Source organism: Tamandua tetradactyla, chromosome 1, assembly GCF_023851605.1.
Source record: "Tamandua tetradactyla isolate mTamTet1 chromosome 1, mTamTet1.pri, whole genome shotgun sequence".
In the NCBI taxonomy this organism is placed as follows: Eukaryota; Metazoa; Chordata; class Mammalia; order Pilosa; family Myrmecophagidae; genus Tamandua; species Tamandua tetradactyla.
The window spans coordinates 93,307,273-93,323,381 of NC_135327.1; the positions used below are offsets into that span (position 1 = coordinate 93,307,273).

A 16,109-nucleotide genomic window follows, 5' to 3' on the forward strand; every position below is an offset into this window, starting at 1 on the left:
CCCAAGATTTATCAAAACAGCTACTTCCTATGAGTTAGAGGACAAAATGACCCAGAGACAGTGTAGATGGAAGCAACTTTAAATGTACTGGCTGCTTCTTGAGATACTGTATTTTAGGGGGTTGCTTTCTGTCCATGTGCTTCGGCAAAGAGATGTATTGTGCAGTGGTTGAGAATACAGCCTCTGCAATAAACTATTAGGGTTTTGAATCCCATCTCTGCCAGTTAGTGGCTGGGTAAGTTCATTAACCTCTCCAAGCTTCAGATTCTTTGTCTGTACAATGGAGACAATTCTAGATTCTATCTTTATATACTGTGGGGAGGATTAAATGAGATAATCCAAGTTAATACATGGGAGGTTTAGCTATTATTTATTGAGACTATTTCTGATTTCCCAGGTAGGCAGCAGTCCCTCTCCTTAGAAATGTTCAGATATACCACACATCACATCATCTGTAGCTTAGACACAACCATCCAGTGGTTTCTCAATCTGCTCATTATCAGAATCACTTGAGGAAGTTTTTGAAAAATGCAAATGCCTTGACCGAAGCCTATTTTATTAGAATCTTTCAGGTGGGCTCAGGAATATGTTAGAGGAGTCTGGTCATCAGCCTAGAAAGCTCTAGAGGACTGTCCATTCCAGTAGGTTCTTTGGTATTTGTCAAGTGTTTTACTGAATGTTAGTGTTAAACCGGCTACCAGGGAACCTGCAGCTGTTATATTTCATTCCCTTTGCATCTGAGAGGAAATACTCTCTTCTCATGGTTTCAAGATGGCATGTAGCTAGGAACTATTTTCTAGTGACTCAGAAGAAAAGCCAGGCACCTCTTCTGAACCTTTGGCATCTTTTTTTTTTTTTTAGCTCCTACCAATATTAACAGATTCTTCTAACAACACCTGACTAGTAAACACACCATTAGCTATTCTTAATATTCCATTTACTCATTTATTCCTTTGAAAAAGACTTATTGAGCACTTACTGTGTGTCAGATCCTGAGCTTGTTGTGCACTGGGGTCCTGGTTTTTGTCCTCCAGGAGGTCTCAGTCTGACATGGGAGATTTCTGTGTAGCAAATACCTTGGTAATTGCAGCAAGAGAGGTGTGTACCAGATGACAGCCACCGTAAAGGAGATGATGAAGGGGAAAGCTTACAGAGGGGGAGAAATCTTTTAAGCTGGACATTGTCGGAATGGTAAGAGTTCAGGAGACACAAAAAGGCAGGGATAACATGCTGGGCATAGATAGCAGCCCGTGCAAAGGCATGAAGTAGCCTAGCGGTTACAGTGGTGCCCTCCTACCCTCTCTCTGCAGAGGAGGCGGGTTAGGTTTCTTTCTCTCCTCCACTAAATGAGTCCTTTGCTGGCCTCTAACTGTGAGCCTCAGCCACTCGGCTGAGTTCCAGACAGTTTCTCAGGATGCTGTTCCTGTTTGACCCTAGCTGCTTTCTCTGGCTTTGATTTCCTGGTTCTGAACCCCTGGTTCCATGGTCCCATCTCCCACACTCGTTTTTTTCCTCTGGGTTTGTGGCTTATCCTTCTTTTCCCCTCCATACCAACTCTGGCCCAGCTTGCCTGCCCTGCTTGTGGCTCAGGGGCTTCTTCTGAGGATTCTCTCCTGGCCCATGAGGGGTAGATGGGGATATTTAGAGCCTCATTTGTAGAGCCTTGAATGCCCTGCTAAGGTATTTGGATATTGTTCTTCAGGGAACAGGGGCCTTTGAAGGAGTGGGTTGAACTGAAGACGACCAACCATACCCCCATGGTCTCTGATGTCTCAGACACCTGCCCTAACCATGCTTAAAAGTCAGGGCTCTGAGATTCCAGGACACAAATAGAAAGGAATTCCGTTTCCTAGGCTGAAGTATATGGCCTAATGCAATTATAGAAATAGGTTGGAAATAGCCTTTGGATATTTAAAATGGAAAATTTCAAGTAGTCTTAAAAGAAAAGTATTCAAGGTTAAGTTAGTTGAAAAGACCTTGTAGAATATTAAGGCTTTCCAGAAGACAGTCATTTTCATCCTCTGTAGTTAAATGAGCTGCATTTCCTATTGTGATTATAGAGCTGCCATGAGTTATTTGTCCTATTCAGTATTTCAGTGTGTCTCTGTAATTGGGCATGCTCAACATTTTTTATATTTTGTCAGCAGGAAGCATAATGATCTATTTTTAGGTTTTTAGGTAGTAAAATTAGGCAGATTTTAATCTGGCTTCTGCTAATGCTAAAAATATTAGAGAGATGTTTTTCAGGATATAGTTTCAGGGCAGTGAACTTACAAAAGATTATGTTCAAAGAGCTGGGCTGTATTATCTCTCCCAGTTAATGTTAGAAACCAAAGGACATGATCTTACTATTGTTTTGTCTGCTTGGACACTTCTCTGTCCTTTGTTCACTGTATTATTTATAGCTCTTTTTCTTTACATAACTCGCTCTCTCATTCTCTTTTCTCTCCCTCCTTTCCTTCTTCATCTCTCTCTCTTATGTGGCAGGCACTATAAAAGTTTGAGAGTGGAGGAAAATGTGAAAATCTGAGAGTTTGAGATATTGAAGAAAATGCACAAGTCCTTTAACTTTATTGAGGCAGCAAATACAATCATTTTAATATTCTGTTGAGTCAGCCAGTACCTTAGTCATCCATTTAGTGATGCTAATTGGATTTAGTATGTGGGCTCTGAACTTTGGAAACCACTTCCTGGTTGGCAGCCAATGCTTATTAAAGCTTCATAGATATGAAGAATCAGAGAGAGAGAGAGAGTAGAGAGGTTAGTTCCTTAGCATTGTGAAATTCCAAAGTGTAAAATGTAGAGTCCTGTGATGGCTGTAGTGAGTGACAGCCAATTGTGTGCTTCTGTTCCCAATCCCCTGTTGAGTGATGTGACATTAGTAGCTTGAATTGGCAAACACCATAAATCAGTGCTTAATTTTTTCAGAGATAGAATTGTTTAACTAGCATACTACAAAGAGCCCCCCCCCCCCCCCCCCGCACACACACATCTAGGACAGTACACAAATATGTATGATATAGGATGGGTAAGCCAAGCAGGAGAGTAAGAAGATGTTCTAGGAAAATAGGTCGTTTGACCTGTTTTCCTAGGCAAGTAGCTGGGTAATAGAAGGAACATAGTATTTTTCTGTTTTCCTTGTTTCCTCCTTTTCTCCTTTCAGTGTACTAAGCTGGAGAAGCTACATTGGATTTGTTGTATTATCTGGGTAATTCAAACGTTAGCAACAGGTGGCATCTTTTTAATACTGGGGATAACATTATGAATGCCAGCAGATCCTTGTACTGCATATCAGCCAGGGGTGCCCATTCACACCGTAGCTTATGCAAATGTCAACTCCCAACCCCTGGAGGGACACAGCCTGCACAGAAACACAGAGCAGAGGCCCTAGGCAAAATGGTGGCCTCTCCATCTTTAAGGTTGACTCCAAAAGTCTTTTCCTTAAAATAGAAGCTCCCTTCACCGAGTGGTCCTGCTCTCAGCCAGGTATGGCTTTGACTAGATGATTAAAGGACCTCACAGCTGGAATGACCCATCGATAAACCCAGAGGGACACTTGTACTTGGAAAAGAACTGGCTATTATTGTAAGTTCTTTTTAGACTGGCTCAGAGTTTAGTAGATCCATCTCAGCAGTGGCCTTACTCTTGCTCTTTCTGTGCCTTTAAAGGATCTGTCAGGAACTCCAGGTTACAGCATGAGCCTGACTTAATTGCTCAGGGAATGTCCGCATCTTTGGTAAATAGAGCCATGTTTGGGATCAGAGCTGTTGTGTGGCCACTGATACTAAAATTCCAAACCACAAACCACAAAATATACTTTATTTTTCTCCAGTAGCACAAGATATATGAAAAAACAACAGAAAGATGTAAGGGTGAGAGTTAGTGGAGAAAAAAATGACCTTGAATTTATAGCATCTGTATTTATTGGACATCTGCTCCTTATTAGGAATGTGACATGGGCCAAGTCACTTGGCTTTTGTGAGCCTCAGTAGTCTCATCTGTAAAATGGGATAGGAATTTTTGCCTTTCCTTAATCATTGCTGTATCCCTAGCACCTAGAATGGTAGCTGGTACTCAGGTAGCTTGCAACATTTATTTACAGCTTGAATGGATAGGAGAACCATGGGAATTGAACATAAATACTTTGAAAATTATGATACACTATCTAATGTTAGAGATTTTCATAATTTCATCATCCTTTGAAAGGAGAAAGTAAATGATTGAGAAACAGATTCTTTGCACTGGCTTGGCACATTCACCACAAGGTTTTAAAAGGGAAAAAAAGATAGGACAGATAAAGCAAAGATGCCCACAGTAGAGCCTTTTTCTTGGGAAGTCACCAAGGCTAAAAGAAATTTCTGCAGACCTCTGAGACTTGGAGGCCCATGCGTGGTGTCACACGGGGTGCCTTGGACTGTGTCTCAGTGAGAGCCAAAGTTTGCGGTTGTCTGGGCTTCCTTGAGTGTTGTTCATGGTCTCATTTGTTTGATTGTACCTCGTGAAGGCCCCTTTGTGGTAGCTCAGCCAGTTCTAGATCTCCTCCTCAGTCAGCCCCTGGGCTGCCCTTTGCTAGTGGAAGCACTTTCCCCTCTGGGCCTATTATCTTGTATTCAGGCCACACAATACCATGGAAGGGCTGAGTGACTGGGGCAAATTCCGGGTTAGGTGGCTTCTCTTACATGAAGTCTGAGAGCCAGCCCTGAGAACAGAAGCAGAAGCAGCTTTCTGAGCCCTCCCAGCTGTGTCCTGCATCAGCGCCACCCATGGGACCCTTGGATGGAACTCAATTCACATGGTGGGTACGCGCCACCCTGGCTGGCAAGGCTTGGAAGGGTGGTCAGGACCCAGAGGCAGCCTCAACTGTGCTACTGGCTGGAAATGTGACCCTGACCCTGGGTCAGTCATTTCATCTCCTGGCGCCATTAACTGGCAAACACTCATTCAACTGCTATTTAAGAAACTACCACCTGAGTTTCAAGTGAGGGAGAATGTCAGAGGATCTCCTCACCTATTTGGGATTTTTTAATGAGATATTTTTTTAAAATCAGGATTGGTAAGAAATCAGAATGTTTGGAAACATTGAGTTGCTCATATTCCCCTTCTCTGGATACATAGATTCAAATGATCAAACCTGAGTTGTAGATAATTTCCATATTTGAGTTTAAGTAAATATTAGTATCATTGCAATTTATTATCAGCAGTAATTTTTATTTATTTGAGCTCAGAAAATCTCCCTTTAACCACCCTGATAGATTTATGCTTCATATTTTTAGCATGTGAGGATGCTGACGTACTTACAGAATTTGAAAAAAAAATCCTTGAAGAGCTTTGGCTGCTTTCAAATACTCTGGGAACCTCATCATATTTATTGTTTCTTCTTTTTTTTAGTAAAACTGACAGTTGGGAGCAATAAACATGATTCTTTGTGTCTTAGAAAATCCATCAAACATCCTTGTTGATGTTACTAGTCATCCCACTTAGTATGCAGTGGGTTGAAGCTACATCAAAGGGAGTGTTCAACTTTTTCACCACACTATTATTTGTTATGTTGGGTGTATAACACCACGACTGTGGTTAGCATGAATTGCCGGAGTCAGAGTCACAAGTTCACATGCCATAGAAATAGAAAAAACAAACTAGCTTTAGAAGCTGGAAGGGACCACAGAGATCATTTTAGTCCAAATGACAGCCCAGAGGGGGAATGACAGGGCCTATATTTGGTTAGGGTGGAGTGGGGAGTTCCAGTTGAGGTCCCTGTGCACCCATAATAAGGCAGGCAGATTCTAGGATTGCATTCCTGTAATAAGGCAGGCAGATCCTAGGATTGCACTGGGTGCCCTCTTCCAGCCAGCCTCTCCCTAGCCATCTCAGTGTGTCCAAACAGTCCCAGCAGAGATGAGTAGTAAGTAAAGCACCAGGTTTTATAAATGAAATGGCAAGTTTCTCCATAAAAGCATGGTTCCCACTTTGGGTTTTGAGAAAAGAGGCGCTGTGCGGTGAAGTGTATTGATTAGTGTCACACACATGAACATCAGACAAGGCCTAGGGTGGAGGTGGAAAGCATGTGGAGAACTCCTCTCCCAAGGGTCTCTTTGCAGCTGGGGCTCAGTGAGCTCTGCTGGAGACTGCCTTTCCCTGGGCGGGCCAATTGTTGAGCCTGTTAACAACCCCACCATGAAACATGACAGCCCCAGGGGGGAGAAGTGGCTGTTTCTTCCCATCGCAGAGTCCTGGAGCTAAGAAAGTGGGAGCTGTGTAGGCTCTGGGCTGGCGTTCTCCTGCAAAAAGGGCATCTTTGTGCCAGCCAGGAGGCTGCAGGTTCAGGTTAGCTGATGGAGGGTGTGCTGTGCACTCCAGAGAGGGCATTTACCTTGGTGAGGCAGTTGCCTCTCAGAGATCAGAGGGGCCCAGAGACAGCCAATTCTGGATGTCTCTGTGCTGGGTTCTCACTCTTTCCATATCTCTTTCTGTGAGCCCCCAAATTGTAGCCCTTTTGCAGAGTTACCCAAATCAGAAATTGGAGTATTCAACTTCATGTAATCAGACTACATTTTTTAAGATTATGTGTTAATTCCCTTTCACTTTCAGTAGTTATTTATTCAACACTCTGTAGAAGGAAAGAGGAATGGTCTGTTTTCAAGAGGCTATAGGAAGTGGGAGTGTGTCTTCCTTCTGGGGAATGTAGCTCCCTTGAGTCTTTGGGGGATTTCCTTTTGAGGAGAGGTTCTTTGTGGAATTGGGACCAGCACACATGCCTTGTGCTTCCCAGCAGATTGAGTTGGGAATGGGCTTAGTCTCCTGTTTATTTTGTGCATTACCTTATCCAAGCTACTGTCCCCCACTTCACCAGCTTGGGCTGCAAAGGTCTCACTGCCTTTAATATTCAGATTAAATTAGCGTGACCCCCAATTTTGTGTGTTGTGATGAACGCTGTTCACTAGAGCCTTCTTTCCTATGCTAACCTCAGGGAACTAACCTAAGAGGTTACTTCTCATTACCATTATCAAGTCATGCTCTTCAAACTTGAGGATCGTATTAATCAACAAGAGACCTTATCGAAATGCAGATTCTGTTTCATTAGGACCTGGGTGGAGGGAGGCCTGAGACTCTGCAGGTGATGCCATTGATGCAAGTTCAAGGACCACAACTTGGTTAGAAAGGTTATTGCTTCACAACCTTTTTCACATCATAGCACATATGAAAATATTTGCCATGGCAAACTGGCAAGGCCAATCTGGCTGCCTCAAGCCCCTGCTGTCTCAGGGCTGAGGGAATCAACATCCAAGCTCACTTCTATCAAACTTGAGGCACCTTGGAGTGGGCCAAGGTCCATCAGTTAAGAGGAGAGAAAATATCCTAATCTCAGAACACACAGCACATGGGGCAGTGGCCCACCCTCTCCTATTGGGATTGCAGTGGCTGCCCCATGGTGTATCCCTGGGGTCCTGGGGGTGCCTGTGCTCTGCTAGCACCACACCTTGGACCCAGGCCCAGAGAGCCGCTCTGATCCCACAGTGCTGCCTCTGGGTGCCAAAACGGAAGAATAAGTCCTCTCCCTGGAGTTACGGTCAGCTGTGGTTACCCTGCTGGGCTGAGCTCCCCAGTCATGGTTCTTTAGATACATGGCTCTTTTGGTATTTGTATGTACATGAAGATGTGTCCAGGCATGCATGAGCATGTACACACATGCATGCACAAACATACACAAACACAAGTATACACACATGCATACATACAAACACACAAATAAAAATAAACACACAGCCGCTTATGTGCTCAGGCCTATATGAGTGCATCTACCTCTTCTACCTGCGCACATCCACACACACAAATACATTTACATTCACACATATGCACATACACAAACACACCCAAATACACAGACACAAATACACATGAACACATAAAATATGCACACAGCCATTTCCCTAAGGCACCTCCATCGTGCCAAGAGAGCTAAATCAAAGAGCTCTTGAATTAGCCACACTCTATGCCTACAGCTAACTCAGAATTAGACTTCTCTTTCTCTGTGGTGTGGTCCCTCTGGGATCCTTTTTTCACCTCTATTTATCTGTCCCCTCCCTGAGGCTTCCACAGATTCTTTTTTTTTAATGGGTGTGGGGGAACTCTAACCCTGTGAGGCCACTTCCCAGCAAATCATGGTAGAGAAGGAGGCAAACTTCTTCCCACTCAAACAGATGGTCCATTAGACCTTTTTCTAAGAACACTGGGTCTCTAGTTCCCTTACTTTATGTAACTAAAAGAGGCTTCTCAAATGGTCTTAGAACAAAGAGAGTCTGTTTTGATGTCCACACTGTAAATAGAAGACTCTGAAGCTTGCACGTTAGCTTTACTAAATAATATGTAGCTGTGCCTCTCTGGGCATGCCTGTCTACCCTCCCCCCACACACACACCTTATGTGGGCTCAAGAAATGCTTGCTGGGTGGAAGGACAATCTCTGGGTGTCCCCAAGCCCCACACTGAATCTAGCTAAAGCACCTCTTTTCTCTTTCCAGGTCCATATTCAAGCCTTTCATCTTTGTTGAAGATGTAAAACTTATCCCCAAAGTGCAGTCTCCCTGTTTTGGGGACGATGACCCTGCCAAAAAGGAGCCTCGATTCCAGGAGAAACCAGACCGCCGTCATGAGCTGTACAAGGCCCACGAGTGGGCACGCTCTGTCCTCGAGAGTGACCAGGTGAGGTCTTTGTGTGGGAGGGAATGCGGCCAGAGAGAAAGGATCCAGGAAAGCAGCTACAAGTGGTCATCATTCTCCTCTCCAGCAAGTCAATTCTCCTCCCAGAAATCCAGGTCCCCTTAGACTGTTCCTAGAATGCTGGTGTTATGTTCCTACTCAGGCTCTTGAAACCAAATAAAACAAAGCCTTCCCTCTTGAATATTATTCTAGAACTCAGTAGGCTACAAATATCCTTCTTTCATTTATTGCTTACTTAGGAGGAATAGAAATATGGAGTTCTAGTAGGGATAGCTGCTTTCCTGCTGTATAAAATTATTTTTATGCTTTCAGGGGTAAAAAGATGTGTTGTTGGCAACACTTTATTTAAAGATGCAATCATATGCTTTAAAAAAGTAACTCTTCAAAATGCAACTCCACCCGAAGATCTGGTTAATAAAGTTACAAGACATCAGTTCAAACAAAAACACCCAACATAGGTTCCCCAGTGGCTGTTAGCCTTGCCCGCAGCAGCCACCAGAGATACATTTTCATATAAGATCTAAGCCCATACTAAGTGGTTTTACTGAAGGGGGGAGGAAGGAATGTCATCATTAGAGGATCATTGTTCTGAAAATAAAATGGATACCTTTCTAAGTAAATTGGTACATACATTTTGTGTGGACTAGGTGAGTATTTTCTTACATTTAGCCTGGTGGACTGTATGGAAAGGATATAAAAATAGCAACATCAGCAGTAAGTCCAAATGAATTAGGAAAGTGTCTCTAAGAAGGGCTGTCTTGCTTTTCATAGAACTTGCTGTTCTATTTCACAGAGGCGGCTGCTTCGACATGTAAAAGAACAGCAGTTACTTTACACCTGTCCTCCCTGACCCATGCAGGGGCTCTCGCACTAAGCTTGACTTTCTCCCGGGCTGTCCAAACTAGTTCCGGGAACGGCCTGTTTTTGTAGGTGGACTACAGAAAGCCCAGGGAGATTAAAAAACAGTCACTGGATGGTGTGTGGGTCTTTGGGCATGTGGCAATTAGAAGGCAGAGGTAGAAAGTGCAGTACTTTCTGGGCTATTCTATGTAACTCAAAGAGATGAGATGGTGAGGTCAGGTAGGTTTGAAATTTAGAAATGAACATTGCTTTGAGTCAAGGCAGTGTTAGGAAGTAGCGGGTAGGTGGTGAGAGCAGACCCTCAGTTCTGGGACTAATTGGGCAAATGAAAGTTATCACTATCATGCACTGTAAATGAGTGATTCCCACTTGGAAGAAGGAAATCTCAGTACCTCAGAAAAAGAGTGAATAGGTGCGAGATGTGGCATGTGTTAATTCACTGATCCATTTATTCACTCACTGAACGTTTACTGAGCGTGCCCACTGTCTCCTAGACACAGAGATAAGCCGAGTTTTCACTCCCCAGGAGACCATCATCCAATGGGGGACACAGCTAAGTAGGCAGATGGCTACCGGTCAGGGAGATAAAGTCTATGGCTGCAGAAAAGACACCACAGTGGGAGCATGGTGGGGGGACTCTAACTGTCTGGGGGCCAGGAATCCGGAAGGGCTTTCTAAAGAAACCTGAAAAGTAGACAGAAGTTGACCAAACATTGAGGGAGGGAAGGGCTCACCAGAGAGCAGGGTTGCCTGTGTGTTAATGAGAAAGAGTATCATGGGTTGGAGAAATATAGATAATTCAGTCTGGCTGAAGAGAAGGGAGATGCAGGGAGTGGGGGCGGGGGGATGGCAGGAGGTGAGGCAGGCAAGAACTTTGTGCTTTGACACCAGAGGCCTTTTATGAATGTCATTAATGAGTCTGAGTCTTACCGTAAGGCAGTGGGGAGCTGGTCAAGTATTCTAAGCAGGGCAGTAGCATAACCATATTGGCATTCTAGAATGATCCTTGTGGGAGAAGTGTGGGACACAGATCAAAAGGAGTGGGCAGAAAGCCAGCAGGATTCCCCACCCTGGTCCCGGGAGACCTTTAGTGTCCAGTGCAATGGCCCCTCCTCAGCCCCGAAGCCCATGACTTTGCTAAGAGGTAAAGCAAGGTGTCCTTCCTCAGGAGCAAGCTTGCAAGCTGAGGAGGACCATGCTGGAGCTGGAGAAGCAAGGCCTGGAAGCCATGGAAGAAATCCTGACCAGCTCTGACCCTCTGGACCCCACCGAAGTGGGGGACCTTTTCTATGACTGTGTTGACACGGAGATTAAGTTCTTTAAGTGAAGTAAGCATTCCCTTTTCCTTTCTTATTTGAAACTTCCCATCTTACTAAATTACCAGCACAACAAACCACTCTCCTGTTTTGAGTAAAATGAGAAAGTTAAGATGTGGTCTTCTCTGAAGCCAAATCGAACTGTCAGCTTGTGCTCTGCCCTGAGTGTCCAGACGTCCCTTCCTCTGCAGTGTACGTGCCCCTCCTCTGCGATGTAACGTGAGTCCTATGTGCTGTTGTCGGGTTGTATGACTGTGGATTTTAAGCTGCTATTATTGTATTTCAGTGACAATGGACACATTAGCCTTTTCACAAGAGGACCAGAATTCACCAAGCCTTGAAAGACAGTCTCTGCAGTGCTGAATTTGCGGGAAAAGCAAAATCTTTCAAAGTCTTAGTTTTTCTCTCAGTAACAGATTCTTTCAGGTTAACAAAAGGCGTTTCTCTCTCTGACCCAGGCTGGCGTGAGTGGAGTCCCGGGCATCAAGTGCCCATAGTGCAGACTGTCTCTCCCGGTGTCTTCTGAGGGACAAAATCATTGAATAAAGGGGGCTCCTCTCCAGTCCCTGTTTGAGCCCCCTTTCCGTGGTCCTAACGAGCCTGTCCCCTGTGCCCCGTGCCTGCGTGCGGCGGCTGCAGAACCGCTTGCGCGCGCATGAGCCAGCACCCCGCGTTAGTGAAACCGCCCACGCGCCGCGCGGAGGCCGCCTTGCCAGGTAGCGGGGTCTCCAAGGGCATCGCGCAGAGGCACCGCTGCGTTCCCTACCGAGCACGCGCGCTACAGGGTTGGGGCCTCTGTAGAAATTATTCTGGTTCTAGTTACCAACATCTAGTTCTAGGATTAATTAAATGGCCCTGTGGGATAGTTACACCCCACAAAGCTGCAACTCTCTTTGGTTAATGAGGGAAGGAGAAAGAGAAACCCTTGACTATTTAGATTCCAGTTAAATAGCTGGAATCGGGGCAGTCACTGCATTATCTCAGCAGAGAGACTTTAATTAAACTGATTTGTTTCCAACTTAGTGTTCACATAAAGAAATTGACTGACCAGCAGAGCATAGAAAAGCCTGCAAAGAAGACCAGATGGTCTCAGCTTTGGGAAGACAGGGGGTAAGAAAGCACCAGATGGGTGTGGAAGCATTTGCTCCAAGATAACCACCCGCCCCCCACCCTTCCTGCGCAGCCTGTCACATCCCCCCAAGCTGTGTGAGAAGCGACTGACTTTCCTGGGCACCCCCCCAATTAATCTATGCCTGTTTGTCTCAGTAGCTGCCTTCAGATTGGTAGCTGAGAGTGGGCAAGGGGCAAGCGGGGGCTGGTTACCTCCATCTACTGAAACCCTGAAAAGGATGGGGGCGCAGAGAGGATTAACAGAAGTATATGTTACTAGAGCTGCTAGTGGGAGAGCAGCAACTCAATCCCAGCCCCCCACCCCAAGCCTCACCCAGACTATTTAGGCCTGACAGTGCTTCATCGTTCTTGACCAGAATCTGCAAATGGAAATATTAAGAATATCAATAGCCTTGGGAGCTACTGAGAATTAAAAACTCCTTCTGAGCAGGAATGTCCTAGGCAATTAGAAAGAGAAGGGACCCAGGGAGCTGGGGACACTGAGGGTCAGAGGTTTTGTCAGAACAAACCTTTTTCTGATGACTCCCATGAGGAGTCTGGGCACAAGAGTGCCATGAGCTTTTTGCCTAGTAGTTTTGTAAAATCTATAGGTAGGATCATTAACTGCAGATGGTAAGAGATGGGAAGAATATTTCAACTGATAAAGCTAATGGCAACCAAGCACAGGGGTTTTGGTTTTGGGCAGCATCGGCCTGGGCTTTCTCTGTTAGTGGGTTAACGGTCTCCTCCGTGGCCACTTTGAGTGTCTGTTAACAGCTGCCAAGGGGGAAAGGCTCAAGAATGACTGACGTACCTCATCCCCTCCCAAGGCTGCCAGCGGAGGGAATTCGAGGCTGCAATGCAGAGCAGTTACCTAAAATGAGATGATGCAAAAAGCCACTCTAAAATTTCACCATAATGAATTTCCACCTAGTGTGGAAACATCATCAGACCTGACACGTGTGAGTCACCTGAGGTAATTGATTTCAGGGTTTGGTCAGAAGAAGTCTGATGAGAGTAACTTACATAGAGGCCTGCTTTTATTACTGTGGGCCACACAGACGTCACAGATACCCCTGCCAGCCTGGTATTGTGATCTAGCCATGCAGTAGGAAACACAACAGCAATTTCTGTTAGAGACTATAAGCCTGAGTCAAGCAGTGCCGAGAAGGGCCCCCCCTAATGAGAGTTGTGTTAGCTAATGCTCTGTGTCACCACTGTCCCCTCTTGCCCTCAGAGGGCATAGCAGTTCCCTGTGACACAACCCGGCAGAGGTGAAAGTGGGCATGGACACTTCCATCAGGTACGCTGGCGATCTGTGTACAGTAGAAAATCAAGCGGTAGGGTAGTGTGACGGTGGCTCAGTGGCAGAATTCTTGCCTGCCATGCCGAAGACCCGGGTTCGATTTCTGGAGCCTGCCCATGCCAAGAAAAACAAAATAACTGGTAGTAATGGGCAGGGTCATTGTGCATTGAGATAGGTGGGGAGAGACAAGAAGAGAGCAAAAACTCTGCTGCTGCTGTACTTATGTTCAGTGACTTTTATCTACTTATACAGTAGCTTGAAATAGGTTGTTGGATTTTGAGCAGGCTGTGGTTGGTAGGATGTTTGCTTTTAAATACTCTCACAGACTTTGCTTTTGAAAGATGTTTGACATTCACTGGATGAGTTCCTGACCAGAGATTGCTTTTCTAAAGGCAATATGGAGAAAATGAATATTCAAGATGAAATAGGAAAATAATGCTTAAAGGTCGCATGTGTAAATAGCTTCCTAGAATACCATTTGTGTATCTGTTAAGATTTGGGGAGGGGGGTGGTGTCTGTGCATGCTTTGTGCAGCAAGAAGTCATGGCCACAAAGAACAGAGTCTCCCCCTCCCCACCATAACCAAATGTGAGCCAATTCAGTCTTGTCTAGTGGCTGCGCTTTCCCACGGCCGAAGGCAGCCTTCCTCACACTTTAGGGAGAGCGAGGCACCAGTAAAAGTGAATTCGAAAAGGAGGAGTAGGACCTTTTCATTCTTGGAGGTGGTTTGGAACTTTAGATAGACTAAGGATATAATCAGAATTGCAGTTGATCTTGATGACTGGTAACAAAGACAGTGTTGTTATTACAAGTCTTTTTTAGCCAGCTAACAGAGCAGGTGTAGCTTCTTAGATCTTAGCTATGAGGTTCCTTTGTCTGAATCATTAGGTATAAAAAATAATGATCAGCCAGGAAAATTACTTTGCTTCCTTGCTGTTGTCACCCCACAAAGGTACAGGTGGTGTACGGCTGTGGCTGGGCCAACAGGAAACCAGGTGGAACCGCTGTGTCAGTTATGACAATGGTAACTGCATTCCTGATTAAAGATCCATTTGCCCTTTATTGGGGAAGGTCTTCAACTGAGTGTTCAGCTTTAGGAAGAAGCCAGTGTGTGGGGGAATGATGACCCAGCAAGCTGGCCCTCCTTGAACCGAGGGGAAGGAGGGTGTCACAGAGTCATCTGATGCTTCCCCAGAGCATTTCACTCCCTGCAGTCCTAAGTCCCTGCTATTTGCCTGTACTTTGTGTCAAAATGCATTTTATCTGATTGACTCCCATGCTCCCGAAATGTCATATGCAGATTTCTCGTGGGAACAAGTATGTACATGTTTGCAATCGTGTGTGAGAATTTAAATGTTAGCTGGAAAATGCTATTAGCAGGGAATTATAAAAAAAAAGAACACTTTTATGTTTTCCTGCAGTGGGAACTGACCATGTAATCTTAACAGTCTTTTGTACAAATATCAATACCTACAAACTAGATAACTTTGCCATCCAGCGCTTGCCTTTGGAATCGTCTCTAAATGCATCAAGGATACAATAAAAAAAAATGCTGAAATGAATGTTCAGTGGCCTCTTTTATCCTGAGTTTCATGAATAAAGGTGGACATCAGAACCTATAAAATGTATGAAAGGAATAGAGTTTTCTGACTTCAGAAAACCCAAACAGCCAACCCTTTCAATCACAATTAGTTCAACAGCTTTCCTCCATTTTGTACCATTCTGTGGAAAATTAACTCTTTAAAAATAAATAAAAACACACTAGAATCAGAATCTATCCTTATGGCTTATACCACCTATGCAATATGTCTTTATTCTAAAGCTATACCAGTTCCATAAACCGGAGAGCATGCCACTTAGGAAGTAAGCCAGCTCCTTCCACTCTGGGACCAAGAACTGTGAGACGGCCTTCCAGTCTCCTATCTTCACTGTAACAGCAAAATGCAACCAAGTATCTCATTTATGAAAATAGGACTCAGTTATCTGTAACAAGTGGCCTGTGTCAAGGTCAGAGTAGATGAACACCTAGTTTATTTGTAGAGGAACTGTTCTTTCAAACGTTATTTCCAGCTTTTTTTTTTCCCCCATAAATGCAACCCACTCTTGCAAAGCTCCAAAGTGACAGTGCAGGTTCACAAAGGATGCCAAAGCCTCCTGGGCCATGGCTAAGAATGTAGGAGTCCACAGCCCTTCCCATTCAATCGCTCCCCTCCGTCTAGGTACCACCTCTCACACAGTTTCTCAAGGGGTGCCTAAAATTGCTAGCTGTCTCACCACCTTCCATGGTCAAAAGCTTTGAAGTTCATGGTCCACTTTGTAGATTGTCTTGGCCCTTCCTTTCCTTCACCACTCAAACTGGCCCTTTTGGTCATAAAAGATCATCTGTACCTCCACTGATCATTCCGGCCGTGAACTATTTCTGATGCATAGTATGTAGTAGCTAGATGTGTAACTGATTACTAGATGAGATTCATTTCAGGACCATTTATGAATTTTAATGGCCACTTTCTCCTTGTTATCCAAGAGCAGAGCTAGTGGAGTGTGGTCTGAGCAGCTCACCAGACATGTAAATGGAGTGTCTGAGCTGCAGCCGGCAGAGCCTTGCAGGTGACTGAGGGTTAAACAGCACACTGAGGGTGCACGGGTGATTCAGTGGGAGAATGCTCACTTTCCATGCGGGAGACCTGTGTTTGATTCCCGGACCATGCACCCCCCCACCCACCAAAAAAAAATGCACACTGGTGTTCTGTAGCAGGTGGGGCAGGTTGAAGTATGTGTGTGCCCCAAGGGTTATGGCTTT

At 44.9% G+C, this 16,109-nt stretch overlaps 1 protein-coding gene across 1 annotated transcript in view; it reads left to right on the forward strand.

Annotated features, from left to right (window-relative positions):
• SCRN1 (secernin 1) overlaps positions 1 to 15,195 on the forward strand; it is a 64,949-nt gene extending 49,754 nt beyond the window's left edge. Inside the window, exons 7-9 of the mRNA XM_077120800.1 lie at positions 8,518 to 8,698; positions 10,746 to 10,905; positions 11,180 to 15,195. Coding sequence (XP_076976915.1) covers positions 8,518 to 8,698; positions 10,746 to 10,904 — 340 coding nt within the window. The 3' untranslated portion in view covers position 10,905; positions 11,180 to 15,195. The remainder of the gene's footprint in view (positions 1 to 8,517; positions 8,699 to 10,745; positions 10,906 to 11,179) is intronic.
• Positions 15,196 to 16,109: the final 914 nt, after the last annotated feature.